The sequence below is a fragment of the Sardina pilchardus genome, chromosome 8 (assembly GCF_963854185.1).
Source record: "Sardina pilchardus chromosome 8, fSarPil1.1, whole genome shotgun sequence".
NCBI lineage: Eukaryota > Metazoa > Chordata > Actinopteri > Clupeiformes > Clupeidae > Sardina > Sardina pilchardus.
In genome coordinates this window covers 26,522,174-26,541,599 of record NC_085001.1, presented here as the reverse complement: position 1 = coordinate 26,541,599, position 19,426 = coordinate 26,522,174, and the positions used below count along the sequence as shown (strand labels likewise).

At 44.0% G+C, this 19,426-nt stretch overlaps 2 protein-coding genes across 2 annotated transcripts in view; one reads left to right on the top strand and one right to left on the bottom strand.

Moving 5' to 3' along the window:
- Window positions 1-7,983: 7,983 nt before the first annotated feature.
- lrrc75ba (leucine rich repeat containing 75Ba) overlaps window positions 7,984-19,426 on the bottom strand; it is a 31,520-nt gene continuing 20,077 nt past the window's right edge. The window contains exon 4 of the mRNA XM_062543429.1: window positions 7,984-14,210. Within this exon, the coding sequence (XP_062399413.1) occupies window positions 13,610-14,210 (601 nt within the window). The 3' untranslated portion in view covers window positions 7,984-13,609. The remainder of the gene's footprint in view (window positions 14,211-19,426) is intronic.
- The window catches only part of ggt1a (gamma-glutamyltransferase 1a), a 39,983-nt gene continuing 33,640 nt past the window's right edge, over window positions 13,084-19,426 (top strand). The window contains exon 1 of the mRNA XM_062543428.1: window positions 13,084-13,157. The gene's annotated coding sequence lies outside the window, so the exon portion shown is untranslated. The remainder of the gene's footprint in view (window positions 13,158-19,426) is intronic.

Genomic DNA, 19,426 nt, shown 5'->3' with positions numbered 1-19,426 from the left:
GTTAGGCCAAAACACCTGGCAAGTAAACCTGCGTTGATAATTTGAGCCGTCTTTCTCTAACCTGACTTTCGCCAGATCCTGTAGTTCGCTGTCTGCTTCACACAAGGATCTGGGACTTCTCGATAGGAGATGTATTTATGAAGGCGGGTCCTTGTAAAACATCCTCGCATGTGATTTGATAAACCACTTGCCTGTTATCTTGAATGACGTGCTAGGCTTCTTCAAGCTCTTGCCAAACCCGGTCGGAAGAAGAGTAAAAACATCCTTGCCACCAATAATTGTCTTCAAAACTATTCTCTGTTAATCTTTTAAAGAATGAATACTCGATAGATTCGACAAAACGGTTGAAATAGCAGAATCAATGTCAGCACAAGACTCCTCGCTGCGTGCCGCCATTGTTATTTGAATCAAACACTCGCTTCGGCGCTCCTGATTGGTTGCTAATTTTTTGATCACTGGCAGGGGTTTGGATTGCCCTCGCGTCCAGACCCTTGTGTGGAGCTCAGCGAAACGCCTCTGGTGGAGCATGGCGGAACTACAAGGGTCTGGCGAGAGTCAGGCTTTCTCCTGTTCACTGCAGCTGAAGCAGCTGACTTACCTCCCATTATGAGACACGTTGCGATGGTGATGGTGGTGAACCACGATGGGGTCCCAAAATCACCTCACCTTACAGAGACTGCCCCCCCCCTCCAAAATAAAATAAGAAAATACTCTGTGTCACAATTGTTTTCAGAACTGTCTATTAGTCATTATTACTTTTCGAGATATTAATCCGTTCATCATACTATTTACAGTTCACAACTTTGTGTCTAGTGCACTTTTCAGAGTTTTTTTTCTTAACACACACACACACACACACACACACACACACACACACACACACACACACACACACACACATGCATTCAAACATAATGCACTCTCAACATAATCACACATCTACCACTCCAAGAACCTTTGACAGGTTCAGCTTATAGGCCTACATCTGAGTGTCATCTGAACATATTGAACATATATTGCTGGACGCATGGCTTAGCTACAACACCTACAATTTACTTTATTTACTTGAAATGTTATTATTGTGATCAATTCTATTTGTATTAGCATCAAAATACATCATAAGGCCAGCCTTATGTGTGGTATGGACTGGACCACAACAAACCCTATGAAACCTTTCAAAGCACAATGTAACTTTACAAATGATACAACTTACTGTATTATCCTAGAAAGCATAGTGCCAGATATGCTGTTGTTGGTTTTACGATTATTCTGCATAGCTTATAAGAATAACTTGCTATATTTCATAATTTCCGCTTTCATGGCACACGGCACGGACTCTGCCTGCATGACAGACAAAAGCAGTGATGCTGAGAGAGAGAGCAGGAGAGGTTTTGATGCATGTGTGTGTGTGTGTGTGTGTGTGTGTGTGTGTATGTGAGGGTAGGGGGGCAAGGGAAAATTTCCAGGAAAGCTTTTAAGGAAAGAAAAAAACATGTGTAGAGTGTGTGCACATTATTAGATTTTAGACCATGCTACTTTAAAAAGCTTGTACCAATGCAGTTAATCGAATAACCAGAAGATGGTGCAAGGCCATCGCATTTAGTATAGGCTCAACTTCCTAGTATTTCCGCATTCCTACAACCTACTTTGGAAAGCAATAGGAGCTGTTAAACATGTGCAGCAGACAGCACAACATAGTGTGCCTGTCTCTGAGCATCTTCTGTATTAAAACGGGCAAAGAAATTGTTTACAGTCCTCTGTCACTGCATGTTTATTCCACCCTTGACGTGTGTGTGTGTGTGTGTGTGTGTGTGTGTGAGTGAGAGAGAGAGAGAAAGAGAGAGAGAAAGAGAAACAGAGATAGAATGTTTGTTTGTATGCATGTGTGTGTGTGTGTGTGTGAGAGAGAGAGAGAGAGAGAATATTTGTGTGTGTGTGCGTGTGTGTTGTACTTTTTGAATATCAAACTCATTCCATCCAAAATGCATGTAAAAGAAAGCGTTGGTAAAAGGATCTGGCATAACAAGCAAAACCGAGTAACCATTCAGGCGCTGCATAATAGTGTGATTAATACAGTAGACTTACACAGAACTAAGAAGACCGTGCGATCAGGAGTATCACTAGAATGGAGCACAGTAAAGCAGCACGGCCTGTCAGATGTGTTGTGGAAGGCCGCGGTGTACCTTTTCCAGAGATCTGATCTTATGTTTTGTTCTCGAGCAGAAAATAAAGCAGAACTAGCACATTTCTTATCAGATGAACTGTGTTCACAGGCGCCTATGGATGACAAAATTGTAGTTGCAGGGGAATTTAGAGAGGAATTTGAGGTCAAGACATCAAAAAGTATGACTGATTTGGCAACCCTGAAATCAACATGAGGAATCAGACACAAGATTGGTTCTCCATGCCATACACAGTCGGTTTAAAACTGCTGTATTACTGTTGTGTCACGGAGGACCACTGATGTTCTCCAGCTTTTGGTATCCCACTTTCAACGGATGCAATAAAAGCATGACGTCAGGCATATCTAAGAAATGGCATATATACCTATTCATGCTGTTTTCTACAAACTACCGAGAGGCTCAGCAGCATCCTTGCTAGCATTTCATGCATTGGACTGGCTAATTAGCTAGACATAATAGTAGGTTTCACAGCCTGTACCTTTGATCTATTGCCCAAGGGATATTTCTGAGATGTCTGAGAACAATACAGATTTATTTACATATAAGGATTGCCACCCAAAGAAATTGCCCAAAATTGTCATTTCGGCATTATCTATGCTAATTAGATAGTATAAAAACCCTCAAAATTCAGCTTGGGCACAGAGTTAGTTGAATTAAGCACACTTTAATTGTGATTTTAAAAATCCTGTTCCCAGCTTTTACTTAGAAATGCCTCAGATGCACATATCGCAAAAGTAGCTTCTATAATATAGGCTATGCTAACTAGAAAAAAACTGGTCAAGTAAGTATTAGGAGAAAGCTTTTTTCTGAGTTCAGGACCGTAGAAACAAAATGCTGTGTTGTAGTCCTCACCTCAGCAACAGGCTGGAATCAGAGGAACAAAGCAGTCATTATAGAATCCCTGGTCAAAATTAACTAAAATGAAATGGCATGAATAAGGTGTATTGCTTCATTCGTTTACATTGAATCACTGATGTGCTGCCAGCAGGGTATAAAAAAAGTAGAGGCCACAAGCATCGTGTCTACGGGTGTAGTGGTAAAATAAGATGTGATAAACTAAGTGGACTGTGCCATGCGGTATTGGATTTTTTAGAAAAAGCATTCAGAACATGTTTAATGATGGTGGAGGATATTGTCCAATGTTTATAACAATACCAATGGTATTAATGCCGCATCTACATCTACTGTAGATCTGTGTAGAAAAAATACAGCGGTGAATACAAGAAAATTACACAAAGTAGTTTAGGCTACTCTAATAGCCAACTAAGTTGTACTTATTGCAATCAAGATTCTACGCCTATGGAACTCGGCACATAGGATTGCAGGTACCATGCTTGTCATCGTCATTGTCATCGTACATATCCACGTCTGTTCCAGTGTCTATTCTAAGTATGTGCACGTCTTTCGAAACACAGCAGTCAAAGGGGCTTGTGGAGGTCTGTGGTGAGAAGCACATGATTGCATGGCTGTTCTGTGGGGTCCTGATCTTTTACCTCATCAGAGTGCTGATTACACAGGTCATCTATTCCTTCCTGTTGGCTTCCTTCCTCTTGCCTTGCGCTGGCAGATTGCTTCTACGTCACGTGCCTTGTGTTGCTATGGCAACAAGATGCACAATCATCACTTGGCATCATAGCAATTTTTTTTTAAAAGGATCTTTTGACAAATTACTTCAAAAATCCAAAGTCACACAAGAAGATTGTATACTGGAAAGCAGCCTTTTGTTTTTGTACATGCCTGTAATTCTAAAAGCTTGATCATTTATGATGTTCTGGATCAAACCAGAGGTCAAAGTCTGAGAGAGGCACTGGTAGCGTAGCTGAGGACATTTTGAATGAGTTCATTGAATCTCTCCTGTGAAAAGAACTCAGAAGAACATTTCAAAAACATATCCTGGACTGCTTGCCTGAAAGCTAGCTGAAGAACATTTGAGGTCGGGAAGTTCGGTCTGGAATTGTTCCGTTGAGGAGCAACTATGCCCAAACCAGAGCTGTTCGGACCAATCAAATCCTCGGGGCGGGCTTTATACAATGATGGACAGATGAGCAACAGATGACATCAGGTTACTGGATTTTTTTGTTATGCAAAAAGAGGGATGGCAGATGTCTGATGTCTGATAGTCTTTTCTTCTCTTCTCTTCTTTTCTCATAACCTTTCTCTTCTCTTCACTTCTCTCTACATTTTCTCCTCTCTCTACATTTTCTCCTCTCTTGCTACATCCCTCCCTCTTTTCCACATTTTTTTCCCCTCATGAAATATTCTGCTGATTTAGGTTTACTGACGACAAATCAAAACATAAATCAAATCAAAAGGTGTGTTTGAAGAAAATATTTCAAAAACTTTGCAAAGGTCAAAAAGGCCAGATGCTTATACTGGGATGTCAGCGATGTTAAGGCAGACAGAGCACTGTCTTTGCATCCTCTCTCTCTCTCTTTCCATATCTTTCTACCACCCACTCTCTCGCTCTCCCTTGCTCTGTATCTCTCTCTCACACACAAACGCGCGCGCGCACACACACACACACATGCTGTGCTCTGCAGAGAGGGTGACCTTTACCCACCGGCCCGATGACTTTTGCTCCGGCTCATGCTGACCCAGGTGTCACTATGGAGACTCTCCAGCTTTAGAACAATACACAGAGAAGCAGGAGCGCTGCATGGAGGCTGAATGACATAAGCTACATGGAGGATAGAGGAGAGAGAGAGAGAGAGAGAACTACATCACATGGTGGATTTGTTGTCTAGTTTAGGCTGTCTTTGTCCCAGCAGTTTCAGACCACACACTGTCTGTGTATCTTTATTGAGAAGCAGTTGGACTATAAACATTTTTGTGTGACACTGTCAAGTACACATAAAATAACCATCTGTGCAAATAATCGTTTAAAGTGAACATATCTTTTAAAATAGAGACGCGCAAACACATGCACAATCACCACATTATTCAGTGGATAGCCACATTATAAGACAGTTTTAGGAGGCACTTCAGCCGTGGTCTTTAAAAAGGGAACTAGAAGCGTCTTTGCCCTGCAGGGAGTGCAAATCACTAAGAGTCCAGAGTGTCTCGTCTGATCTCCCCGAGGGAAGAGCGCTTTGGTCCCTGTTTCCTCTTATTCCGAATGACAGAATTACATGTCAGTGTATGCATGACAAATTCTTCTGTTTTGTATGGAGTTAATATAGTATAATGTTTTTGTATTGTGTTGCATTATACTCTATGTGTCTATACCTACTATTCTTGTGGGTGTGTGTGATTTCTTTGCACGTGTGTGTGTGTGTGTGTGTGTGTGTGTGTGTGTGTGTGCTTACATGTATTTATATGTGTGTACCTATGTATGATCTTGTGTGTTTGTCTTGTCTGTCTGTCTGTCTGTGTGTGTGTATGTGTGTCTACCTGTATACAGTATGTATATATGTGTGTGGGGAGGACGCATTTGTGTTTGTGTGTGTCTGCATGTATACAGTATGTATGTACACATGTGTGGGGGGCTGGCACATGTGTATATGTGTGTCTGTGTGTATATCTTTGTATATACTGTATGTGTGTGTGTGTGTGGGGGGGGTATGTGTGTGTTTGTGTGTGCACATGTGTACCGTATGTGTGTGTACATGTGTGGGTATGTGCACGCCTGTGTGTGTGTGTGTGTTCCCATTGAAGGCTGCAGGTCTGACTCCCCTCCGTGTGACTCCCGGCAGGGCTGGCCCTGAGGCGTCCTCCAGGCACAATCTCAGCCCCTATCAGGGCCTGCCGGCGCAAAGCACAGCACCAGGTCGCAGCATGACTGCCTCCTTCACACACAAATACACACACACACACACACACACACACACACACACACACACATACATGCGCACACACACACACACACACACACACACACACGCAAACACACACACACGCGAGCACACATACACACACACACGCAAACACACACACACACACACGCACGTGCGTGCACACATACACACACACACACACACGCGCGCGCGCGTGCACTGCACACACACACACACACACACACACACACATACACACACACACACACGCGTGCACACACACACACACACACACACACACACACACACACACACACACACACTTCTGCATGTCTAAATCAGACCACAGCACCAGAGGATAGAGAAGGTGGTAGGGACACTCAATGATGTGGATAGCCTACAGGTAGGACACAGATGTCTCTCTCTCTCTCTCTCTCTCTCTCTCTCTCTCTCTCTCTCTGACTATCTCTGTCTATCTGTCTTTCTTTCTCTCTCTTTCTATAATTTTCCATTAGCTCTCTTTCTTTCGCTCCATGTCTGTCTCCCTCTCTCTGTCTTCCTTTTCAGTAACTTAAATTGCCGAGAGAGGATCTAAAACTAGGCACCATGCAGCAACACAAATACCAGTCCCAGCTGCAAGCTCTTTGGCATGACTGATGATGACCTCAAGTAATTCGGTTATTAAGTGATGATGTAATAAAGTGATAATAAGTTTCTCTCCGGGTCCAACGGCTTTCAGACTCACTTGTTTTTCTCCATAGACAGTAAAATAAACTATATTTTTACGCTATTATGAGTAGCCTTTAAGATAATAGTCATCTTACTACTGACTTGCTGCCTCAACCTAATCAAATCCTATTTTTTTCACAGAAGCCTGGACGTTACCCTTGAATATCATCTAGCTACACAGTAATTACTCTGTTTCAATTTAGCGATGTTGTTTTTACGCTCGCTAAAACGGAGGTGATGATGACATTTTACAAGTTTACAAGTTGCAAAAACCGTCTACAATTTTACAAGTTGCAAAAACCATCTGGCTGCTAGTAAACGTCTTTTTTCAAGTAAAAAGCTGTTGGGCCTGTGATGTTAGACTTAAAAACCGAATATGGCATGAGTGACCTCAAGTAATATGGCATGGTTACGGTTACGGTTACGTTACTTAGCAGACACCTTTGTCCAAAGCGACATACAAACAAAAACAAGAGGGGAGACAAGGGCCACTGGGCTTCGCGAATCAAAAACAAGGGCGCAACACATGCTGTCATGCAACATTGCATAAGTCAGCCCTCTGTCTGGTTCAACAAACACTACGGTGAGAAGGTCAAGCCAGTGCCATCAAAGACTCGTCTGCCTTCATCATTTGTCAGTGGTCACACACACACACACACACACACACACACACACACACACACACACACACATACACACACACACTGAGAGAGAGCTCTGTTTATGTAGTGTGGGCAGTTGCTAAACATCCTTTAGCAGACATGCATTTCATAACTCCGTATAATAGCCAAGAAAACTCTCAACTTCAAATCTAACCCACATAAAGACATAAACACGCTGTCTATTTCTCTAATATACACACACACACACACACACTCACACAAGCACACACGCTCGCATACACACATACACGCACACACACACGCGCGCACACACACACACACACACGCATACCCTCAGAGAACATCAGACAGAAAGAGAGAGGCGAAAAACATGCATAGTCTCGGAAGCTAAGGAAAGGTCTTGTGGTCCTCTGGGCTTTGCCAAACATTAAATCATATCCTGGCCCCCCAGTCTCTCTCTCTCTCTCTCTCTCTCTCTCTCTCTCTCTCTTTCTCTCTGTTTCTCTTTGTCCCACGCAAACACATCAGTTTCAGGCCTGTGAGCATCAATCAGACACCAACCCAAACACGCAGGCTCACTGCCTTCAAGATATGCTGTAGCTCTTTTCTCTTTCCATATTGCTCACACACACACACACACACACACAACTTAATCACATTATGGATCTTCAGACATTTGATTCATACAGCATTTTATTTCATTTAATTTTGTTATTACTGAAGTTGAACAGTCTTAAAAAGAATTGTGTATGTTAGACGCTGTCCTCACATATGACAAGAATATAGGAAACAAAGAAACAAACAAGTGGATTAAGTGGACACACAGATGCAGCACCACATAGTACTGCATATACATTATAAACCTACAGGACATCCTCTTCAATTCAAACAGTCATACAATCAGTAAAGTCCTCTCTCAACATATGAAATAGATAAGCAGCACATTTCAATTACATTGTCTTATCAAGTACATTTCAAAAACACAACCAGACAGTAGCTGATTGGCTGTGACAATGGATCTGGCCCGATTCACGGGTCTGATTGGCCAGGCTCACTGCACACAGCTATCGGGGTTCTACTGCTAGACTCTTGACCAAAGAGCTCATCGCACTCTGGAACACATGGCTTATAGTTCTCTTTTTTACTGAATTGTTTTGGCACATTGCTCAACATTTTCAAAATGAAGTGCATTTCAGCAGGAAACAACACGCACAACCTGTTAAAGCCTGTAACTTGCTCAGTTGTTTTCATGTGTGTTTTAATAGTAAATAACTCTCGCCTCAATATTTATTTGATTAGTTATTGTAAATTCCCTCAGAACAGCCTCAGCTCTTTGGCTTTCTGTACACATTCTGTACACAACCCCTGGCTTTCAAAAGACTTAGAGTGAATCATTATCAGTCACTCAAGAAAGGGACAAGTTCACTGGACTTACAAAATAAAAAGATCCCCACTCCCCAAATTTGTGGATGGAGTTTGTTTCCGATGATTTGTTTTGTCACGTTTGTCACACCAATGTATTTGCAGGTAAAACTATTCAATATGAGCAGGATCACAATAATGATAAACAGGGTGAATGTAGACTAGTGTATTATTTATATTACAACAGACAATTGTCCGTATGCATCAGCATTACAAACAAATAACAAATAGCAAATTACTGTTGTGCTTTCAGATTGTCCATTATCCTTTGAGAAATGTGCCAAACCAATTGCAAAAAAATGTCCTCAAGTGTTTAATTCTGGACCTCACAATGCTGGACTGTGGACAAGAAACTCAAACAACGACAGGTGAGTCATTGTTGTGTTCCGGAAAGCAACAACGACAGACACTAAAGAGCATCACGGTCCTGATCACGACTGGGTCTGTTCCACAATCCACTTTTCTCCCGAACGATGTTGCATGCTCTCTAAAGAACCTTCCGGAGCTTTAGTAAGACACAAGGCTAAAGCAACTACACTGACGAGAATAATACTCAGCATTCAGACACAACAGATATGTGCATACACGTAATTGATTCACACAGATGAGAAAATACTACACATAGAAATACAGTACACTGACACAGATCACAAGACAAACTTTTAAAATGCTAGGAATACAAATTTGAAACAGCAACTGTCTTGAATAAATATTAAAACAATGAAACCAACACTGAGTAAAAGTTAAAATGCTACATTTAAACATGTCATAAACTGACTTCATATTTCAAAGTGAGACAGAACTGTTTAAAGTGCACCGACTACAAAATACAGCTCTCCATCTGTTATTTTATCTTACATTGAAAAGGTCCTTGAAGGTCATCTGACAACCTTTCTTTGCTTCCCCATAGAGCTTGTGTCATGGAACCCTCTGTTACATTCTAGAACATTTCTGTGCTTTGCTTTTAAAGGGCTATACAAACGATGGAAGTGGTCGAGAGTATGAGACATCAATTAGAGGTGCACTTGTACTAGATGCCGAGTAAAGCATCAATAATGGCTGCTGGAGTGTATTTTAACTTCACCTCTCCATGTAATCCAAAACACTCTAACACACTTGCGATACTGCAAAGATTATTTGTATTGATTTGATGAAACAGTCGTTATTTATCTATCCATACAACCAGGAAGTAAGCAAAGACACATACACATACACACACAACCATGCGCGCACCCGCACACACACACACACACACACACACACACACACACACACACTCTCACTTCATATAAAGTAGCACTCTCTCAACCCAGATAAACATTACTGCCTTGAATATTTATATCTTGAATATCTTGAATCTTGAATAAAATACCATAATAGGTCAATGACATCTAAAACACAGGACATTTAATCAGACAGGGCAGGGAGTCTGGTGAAGGACAAGAGAATGAAAACAATCCTTTTATTATTCTCGGTGGCTCACCATAAATACTAATCTTTCCCCTCTCATTTAAGAATGCTCCCGGGGACAGACACAGTCCACACCATTAAGTTTGGTCTGCAGCACAAAAACATTCAATGACTTTTTTAATTTATTCGCTTCTCTGGTTGCCAAGTGGAAAAGTGTAGTTTGGCCAAAAGCGTACTTGGCTGTGTATGTTATGTCTATCTCCTGTGTATTATTCATTACAAAACTAGCAGGGGTCCACCATTTCTGCCGTGTACACAGGCTGTGATGAGGCAATACACTATTTTAATATTGAGCTTCTCTGACTTGTCTTATTTGGATAGCAATGAACAAATCAGATGGGTATGCTATGCACCTTAATGTACCTTGTATGGCTGCCCACATATTTATTTGAAGGACTCATTTGTGCAGCCCTTCTGCTGTAATGATTATGCATTAACATCACAGAGATTAAAAATAATACATTTCAGTCTTTGGGAATATAATAATAGTCTTCCATGATTTCCCTCAGTTAAGTATGGTTACTGTAGGTTTATTAACACTATAGGCTTGTAGGCTTGTAAGTGCTACAGGCTACAGTGCTACTGCTGTGCTACTGTGTAAGTCGGACATGGTGGGGCTTTGGATGTAACAATCAACCAATAACTGAATTTCTATACAGCCACAGCTGGTTCACTCGAGCAGGTGAGGGCCACAACTCTAACAAAAATCCATCCACTAGTGCCCAAGGAGAAATCATAGCTATTTCCAAGAAATCCATTGCATAGATTTCTGTCATTCTTGGTGTGTCTATCTTTTTTTTTAATGAAATATAAGTAAAAACATTTTAAAAACTTAAATAAGTCAATGTCAATAGCTATAGGATATATCATTGTAATTGTTTACATCGTAAGAGCTGAAGAAAGAAAATATTGTTGAATAGCGTGACACCAGTCTTCCAGCAGTGTCTGAAAACAGGAACCCTCTAATGGATTGTTTTGAAGCAATCCAGGCATCACTTCAGTTCTGTCAGTTAGAGAGGCAACAGGGTTTTCCCCAAATGATTTCAGACCCCAAATGCCTATTCCTCTTCCCCCCTTCCTCTCAAAAAAGCCCACTTCTCAGTATGAGGCGAAGTTTCAAGTTTTAAGAATGAGAAAAATGAAAAGTAGAATCGGGAGCATAACTAATAGCTATAGCTATTCTAAGTGTGTGTGCTTATCAGAGAAGTATTTTTAACTGTATAATTTCCTACCGTTCGACCCATTCTGTAACCTTATTTTATGTTTCCACACGAGAGACATGAGGAACACTGTAGTGTACATACAGTAGGCTACAGATTAGGCTGCTGAAGGAAAGTGTTTAATTTGATTGGCTGCTGAGCATTTGCCAGGAGGCTACAAGCTTTGTGTTTATCAGCACCCCGAATGAACAAACTCATATTTGCGTGAATCCACCATTATTTTTAGGTCATTCTCAGAATGTGTTAAGCTATTGTAATGAACGATGAAGTAGCCTATAATGTTTGAATAAAAACGTGTTTTGACTGCAAGTGGTAAAGTGATAGTATCTTGTCTGTAATTAGTTAATGTTCCACTACAATTAAACTTTTTACAAAAACCTCTGCAAACAGCAAGATGTGCCCTCTGTGGTCCACAGTCTCTCACTATCTGTGAAACTCGATTTGGTTCAACTCGATCATCAGACTATCTGCCACAGTAGCTATTTCTGCCCTGGTGTCACTGATGATTCTATTTTTATAAGAATGTTCTCTCTATGGGGTCCTTTCTATCTATCTATTTATTTTAGCAGATGACGTATAACATAATTTTTATTTTGGTTTCAGCACATAATGTATAAAGGATAACTCAAATTTGTGCTACAATGGCTCACTGATGACCTGTAATGTGCTGTTTGATATCTCTTTGAACTTGTTGTCTGATGATCCTTTTCTTTGATTAGCCAAAAGCTAAGAAACAGCCAATTAAGCCATTTTTCTACCAATGGCTCATTAGTATTCGCCCTGGAGTGAGACAGAATGAGCTTGATATCGATAAACAGCCGAAAATAACATCAGAAAAGCAATGAAGCAAGGAGGTGACAGTCAAACACAACTAGAGAACCCTTTGTTCCGTTGCACTTGTTGTCTTCTAAGACTGCTTTGTTCATTATCAACACACAATGCAAAGGAAAAAAGACAGAGTGAAAAAAACAGCCTATAGCGAATACAACAGCGCAATGTTTTGTATCATTATTCACGACTACACGACACAAGTGGTGCATGGGCATTCACAAGTGAACGTTTTGGAAAGGGGGGGAAAAATGCAAAAGTCTTGACTTAGCAGTTTTGCGGCCGTCACGTGACGGTCCGTCGGCTGTGTAGTCTGTTGAGCGGGTTTCATTGCTTTTGTTGAGAGATTAACAGAGCACACACACAGCGCAGCATACACACGCACAAGCACACACACACACACACACACAGGGACGAATACACACGTACACACTAACGGGAACACACACACACACACACACACACACACACATGCACACACAGTGTAAGGGAAGCTAGGCCCAGTGGGCTGCCAGAGTGAGGGTCTCAGTTACGCTGTGGGGGAAAACACGATCATCGGGGCTTAGCGCACGCCAACCCAGCTAATCAAAAAGAAAAAAAAACACACAAAAAAAAGAGAAGGAAAAAAAAAAACGAAACGCCGTCAGATCGGGCTGGGTCATCGTCCCAAACCTTCCGCCATCAGTGGAGCCAGCGGGGGGGCCATGTGGTTGAGTGTCGAGCGTCTTGTCTGATCTTTGCCACGCCGCCGGTTTTGGGAACTTTGTTTTTTCAGCAGGACCACGGCCGGCCACTGCTCCGCCGCGTGAGAAGGCTGAGGGGAGAAGAGAACACCTTTCCGGAAGACTCTTCTAGCCCCCCCTCAAATGAACCCCCACCTCACTCCCAGGGGCACCATCCACCAACACAGTAAGTCACTGACGCAGGTGCTTCATGTCCAACACGTGGCACCCGCCGGAAACAGACATCGCACACAGCAACTGTCACCGGTGGGGTGTATTTTTTGTTATTTACTGAGGTGAACACACAGTTGTTTTAGTCAAATGTATGTTAGTAACACATCTTTGACTGATGGTATTACTGTTTGCCACGATGGGGGTGACCTTACAGTTCATTTTGCTATAGTGATAAGAGGAGAAAGAAGGTGTCAAAGGTATTTGGACTGAGAGAAGTGCTTGATTGAGGAAGGACATGTTACACTCTCTCTCTATCTCTTTCTCTCGCTCTCACTCCCTCTCCCTTTCTTTCTCTGTCGTTTCTGCTTTTGCCTCTTTAACTCCCGCTTGTTGTCGGCACGGCTGTTGTTCATGGTGTTGGGGAGGTGTGTGTGTTTGCCACAGGGGGAAAGGGGGGTGTCGGATTCACCTTTCGCAATAATGCAGAGTAAAACTAGGCGAACCCTTCACGTCCTCGGCAATACCCCAAGCCTCTAGCTCTTCCTCCTCCTCCTCCTCCACCTCCACCTCCACCTCTTCCTCCTCCTCCTCCTCGTAGACACTGGGCTCCTCGATGGAGGCCTCCATTCGGTAGCAGTAGGGCTGGCCCTCTGTGTACTCGTAGATGGTGGGCAGGCTGCTCTTGAGGCTGCAGCGCCGGCGCAGTGCCACCAGCAAGGGCTGGGGCATGGTGAAGATGTCCAGGTTGTTGCCCAGGTCGATCCAGGCCAGGCACGAGAAGCTCTTGGGGTCCTTGAGCGTCTCGGTCAGCTCCTTGACCACCGCCACCGTGAGCCGGTTGCCGTTGAGCGCCAGCGTGGTGAGCTTGGGCAGCGCGGCCAGCACGGGCAGCAGCAGGCACAGGCCCTCGTCGCGCAGCTCGCAGAAGCTCAGGTCCACGGCGGACACGGCGGCCCCGCTGGTCTGGAGGTGGAGCGTCACGTGCCGGACGTCGCGCGTGGAGAGCGGGATTCCGGAGAGGTCCACCGACTCGGCGGACTGCTTCTTCTGGAGGGTGTTTTTCAAGCTGTTTGTGAAAAAAAGGAAAGACACGTATGAGAAGAAAGTTTGCAGAGAAAGGCAGGAAAGGCGACGACAAGAAGCATAAAGAAGCTACAAAGCTATTGAAGAAATCGAAAGGAGTCATTTCAGGTTTCAAATTAATAGCGTGTTGATACTGAATAGATAACTGCCAAGCAAAGCCTTCCCAGCCAGATGGTAGTAGAAATGTTTTTTTTTTTCCCCCTCTGTGTTTTCTTTCTCAGGGGATTGAAATCACTAGGCTTGATTTCAAAGTAATACTTGAATCAGCTGCAGTGTAACCATAGAGAAACTCACCGGGGTTGCCCAGAGTTTGTCTTTTGAAAGTGCAGCTGGCTGGGCTGTATGAGTGGCAGCCATGGAACTAGAGGTGAATAGGAATTTAGAGAGAGAAGGAGATCTGTCTGTGAGAGAGAAGGAGAGAGAGAGCGAGAGAGAGAGAGCGAGAGAGAGAGAGAGAGAGAGAGAGAGAGAGAGAGAGAGAAGAAGACCCAGAGGTAGAGGTTGGGAAAGAGAGACATGTAACAAAAGAGACAGATTAAGAACTAGGGAAAATGAGAGAAAGAGGAAGAGAGGAAGATAGAAGAGAGAGAACTATAACAAGAGAGAGACGGAAACAAGCAGGGACAGAAAAGGATGGCGGAGAGTTGGCAAGGTTGTTTATGGGGGCCTGAAAGAAGAGTGGGACTTGTGTCACATTGTCACGGCTGTGTGGCGTTGCCTGGGAATTGGCCCTCGTGTGTGGCTTTGTGTTTTCACTGGGTGCCCAGCAAACGGTAGGCCAGGGGGGGCGGAGGGGCAACGGAAGACTGGCGTAGGAGTCCCAGCATGTGGGATTTAGCCATGTGTCAACACGAGAGCACAGAACATCCCATAGCCATCCCACAACACACATGGATGCCCACTTGCACAGACACACACACACACACACACACGTACACAGAGTCTTTACTGTGTGTAGAACTGCGCTTGATGAACTTTTTAAACCTAGCCTTTGAACTCATACAGGCATTAATATTGCTGACGCAAAACCAGCATATTTTAATAAAATACCAGCACTTTCTCTTCAAATGCCACGAGGTATTCCTAGAGCAAAATAAATGTTAAACTACATACTCATAGGTTAGAATGCAAAGGTACTGTATCATTAAGACTCTGAAATGTGATGTACAGTCGATGCGAGGAAAAAACGCTTTACAAAATAGTATTTACAAAACAATTTCATTTAACCTTCATGGCAATTTTCAAACAAAACTCAACAGTGTAAAGTTTGTCGTCTTCCTCTCCATCTCAATCAAATGAAAATGTGTTTAAATGGGGCTTTGCCCCAACAAAACCCGCAGCCTGTCCACTCTGCGTTTATTTCTTTTATGTCGACGCAACTTTGTAATGTGAAGCTGTTTGCCTTTGTGCGGCCGCAATGGTAATCGTCCACACAATTGCCGTAATCCTGAATACAACAGTGAACCCACAGCCCCCTCGTTCCCTCCCCAAACCGCACCCCCCCCCACACACACCCCCGCCCCCCATCCCACCCCCCATCCCTGCCTCCAGTGTGCCGCACAGCTCTGTGTTTGGACAGAGCGCTTGTTTTCCCTGCTCTTAGCCTGGGGCAGATGTTCCAGCGACTCTGTGCTGTAACTCAGCGCTCGCCACGGCCACGGCCACCAGCAGCCGAGGGCCGGATCAGAGGGGCTATCTATCGGAGCCTGAGATGGAGATGGAGGCTGTGCTAATGAGACCGGGGTGGATTTCACAATGCAAGTGATGATGAGGCTGGCAGGAAATGTTTCTCCTCTCTCTCTCTCTCGCTCACACAGAGAATTAAACAAAATGGTTCCTCGTGGCGTAATGTAGTTGAAGAAAAGTAGGAAAGATGTGGAGTGCTATATTTTTCAGTATGCAAGCAAGCATGGCACTGATTCTTTCCAGTAATATTTTGCTATTTTGCATAATTCATGTGACAGTGTGTGTGTGTGTGTGTGTGTGTGTGTGTGTGTGTGTGTGTGTGTGTGTGTGTGTGTGTGTGTGTGTGTGTGTGTGTGTGTGTGAGTGTGTGCGTGTGTGTGGGTGTGTGTGGTCTGTCTGTCAACAGAGCTGTGACTCTCTTTCAGTTGCACTGTGGGGCCGCTGTTGAAGTGGACGCCTTCTCTTATTGATTTCTGTCTCTGTCGGCCATTTCGTACCTTCTCACCTCACAGCGTCTGGCCGGTCTGGTCTGACCACTGTTTTCCTCACCCGCAAGGAAAAAAGCACAAAGGACTCGGATCGCTTCCTTGTCTCACTTCTCCCTAGTCTTCTCTATCTACATTTCTGTCCTGGCTCTGACTGAAGCGCGTTTAAAGGCGATGATTTGTCTGTTGTGAGCATGACCGTAGGGGGTCCACTCCTCTCATTGTGCTGTGTGTTCCACCATTTTCTCCTCTCGCTGGAGGTCCGTCGGTCTGAAAGCTCCGTATCGACACACCAGCCATTAGTGGCCGTGCTCACCTCACTCTCACATCCTCTGGTCGATAGCCACACAGCCACAAAGAGACACACACACACACACACATACATATGGGAGCATACACACACACACATACAACACACACACATACACACACACAAAGAGAGAGAGAGAGAGAGAGAGAGAGAGAGAGAGACAGACATAGGCACATACACCACACTTACACAGACACACACAGGTATGCATACACAGATATGTGCACAGCAAGCACACACACAAATACAGACAGAATCAAATACACACACATAGACGCATACACACACACACACACACATACACACACACACACACACACACACACACACATTACAAGGACCTAGCTAACCCCTAATTGGCAGACAGATACACACACATACATTAAAGTCACCCACCCACTCATGTGCCGGTTCCATCGCCCACACACGCACGCACACACACGCACACACACACACACACACACTCACATGCCTGCACACATTCACAAACTCTCTCCATCCTACACTGCATGCTCCCATAAGAATATTTCAGCCCCATAGCAACAAAATGGCTTTGAACAGAAATCCCTCTAATCCATAAGGCTCCACACCCACACAGTGTGCTACAACCTGTCTGAAAAAAAGGCCAGATGTTCAAAATTGAAGGACTTTTCCTCAGTGGACAAAATTACATTACTACCGGTATTCTCCGTCTCCAATTACACTCATCTCAATATCGGCGAGGATGTTCCCAAACCATTACATCTTCATTTTAAAACTTACAGGTGCTGTGTGACAAACAAACACAGGCTCTCCAGGCTAAAGCATTATGGCAGATCTGAGTGGCTCTGGGTAGATCGAATAGGCTAGTTTTAAACATCAACATTATCAGCATTCAAGGAAGTTCACCTTTGCAATGGAAAGTGGCCAGACTCTGTACATTATGAATGTACGAGAGTATGGTAGGACCAGGCCAGCAACAACCTAGAGTTGGAAATCATACTCTTTGTTGTCAATTTCCAACAAAATGGGTACTGAATGTCAGAAACACAGTTCCCCGTATTGTCAGTGTATCACCAGCATGAGTATGAAGCCAAAAGAACTACACACAGTTGCTTTAATGTGTCACATATCTACAGTAGCATGTGTGGGATGCCAAAATCTTGCTATAATCCTAAAATAGGCTGGTAGCAACCTGCAAACTACTGCACTCAGTTAGTCGAGAAGATCCTTCAACTGTTTCTGTTCATGTGTATGGATGTAGGTTATCAAACCCAAACAGAGGGGGGAAAAGACAAATGAATCCATGATGATGAGTATAACAACGAAAAAGAAGCGCTGATGTACAACATTCGCAGGGATTGCTGGATTGTTTCTTCTCCAAGCTGTTCAAGGATACGAGTGCAGCGACAGAAGCTCGCCACCAGCCACGCAGTCACACGTTTAGCTATTTGTCTGGCAGCATATTTCAATTACATCCCACTGATGAGGAGGTGGAAGACTGCAGAGCCTGAACAAACACACTCGTGAGCCATCACGTTTGATGGCATCCACTGTGTCAAGAGAGACGTTGTTTGGAGATCCCTAACCTAGATCTAAAGCGAGTGATTCGATTAGCAGAGGCGACGATTCGTGATACTGTCTTTTGTGTTAACTTAACCCTACGTTTTGTCAGCACCACCAGACTTACTCATGCGCATGTGCTATCTGGTGAAGTGAAGTGATCTCGGCCCAATCTGCTATCTAGGGATCAATAAGGACAGCAGAGGCTTCGATAGCCAAACGTTTCATGCAATGCAGTCTCACAGGGGCCTAGCTATGAGTCATGGGCATTAGCGCGACCACTCCGTCTTCATCGCTGCATGATGACGGATGGCGGCTTCCGCAGACTTTAAAAAATCCCCCCCCCCCCCAGTGGAGCCCTTTAGAAGAGAGGGAGGGGGAAGTCACGGACAGCCCTGATGGATGTCTGTCCACCTCAGGGCAATGAATCTACCAGCTGTAATCAGCTACCAGTAGGCGATAGGTTGTGCATTTAAAAAACTACCTCCGATTTCATCGTTTTTTTAAAAAAGAGGGAGATAGAGAGTCTATGTGTGTGTGTGTTTGTGTGTGTGTGGGGGGGGGGGGAGTATACTTTGAGAGGGGGTGAAGTTCAGGCGTTCGAGAGAAATCTTATTTATGTACTGTAATAAGCTGAAGGGATTGCTGAATTTCCGTGCTTGGATGATAGAACATGTGCGTACGCACACACACACTAACACACAAAGGCAACCAGACACACACACACACACACACACACACACACACACACACACACATCTTTTTCTGCCGAGTCACTTTGGATCTGAACATCTTCTTCATTCCGTCCCGTGCTATGGAGCTACGGAGATATCTGTGGGGAGCAGGTGTCCTTTCCTTTTAGCACGAGGCTCGAATTCAATTTATTTTCCAAATATAACCCCCCTCCCTCCACCTCTCGCCACTCTCTTCCCCTGCCGTCTCGCGCTACCCCTTTGGTTGTCGGCCGGGGCTTGTCTGGCGCAGACACTGACAGAGTCGTATTCTCCCTCTGAATGCGTGGATGATTCTCTCAGCACGCATCTTATCCCTCTATACTCGCCTTTTCAGAGCCCGGGCTTTCCGTGTCCTTTCACTGGTGACATTTGTGTGATGTTGGCACCTGAGGACCACTCTCTCTCTCTCTCTCTCTTGCTCTCTCTCTCTCTCTCTCTCTCT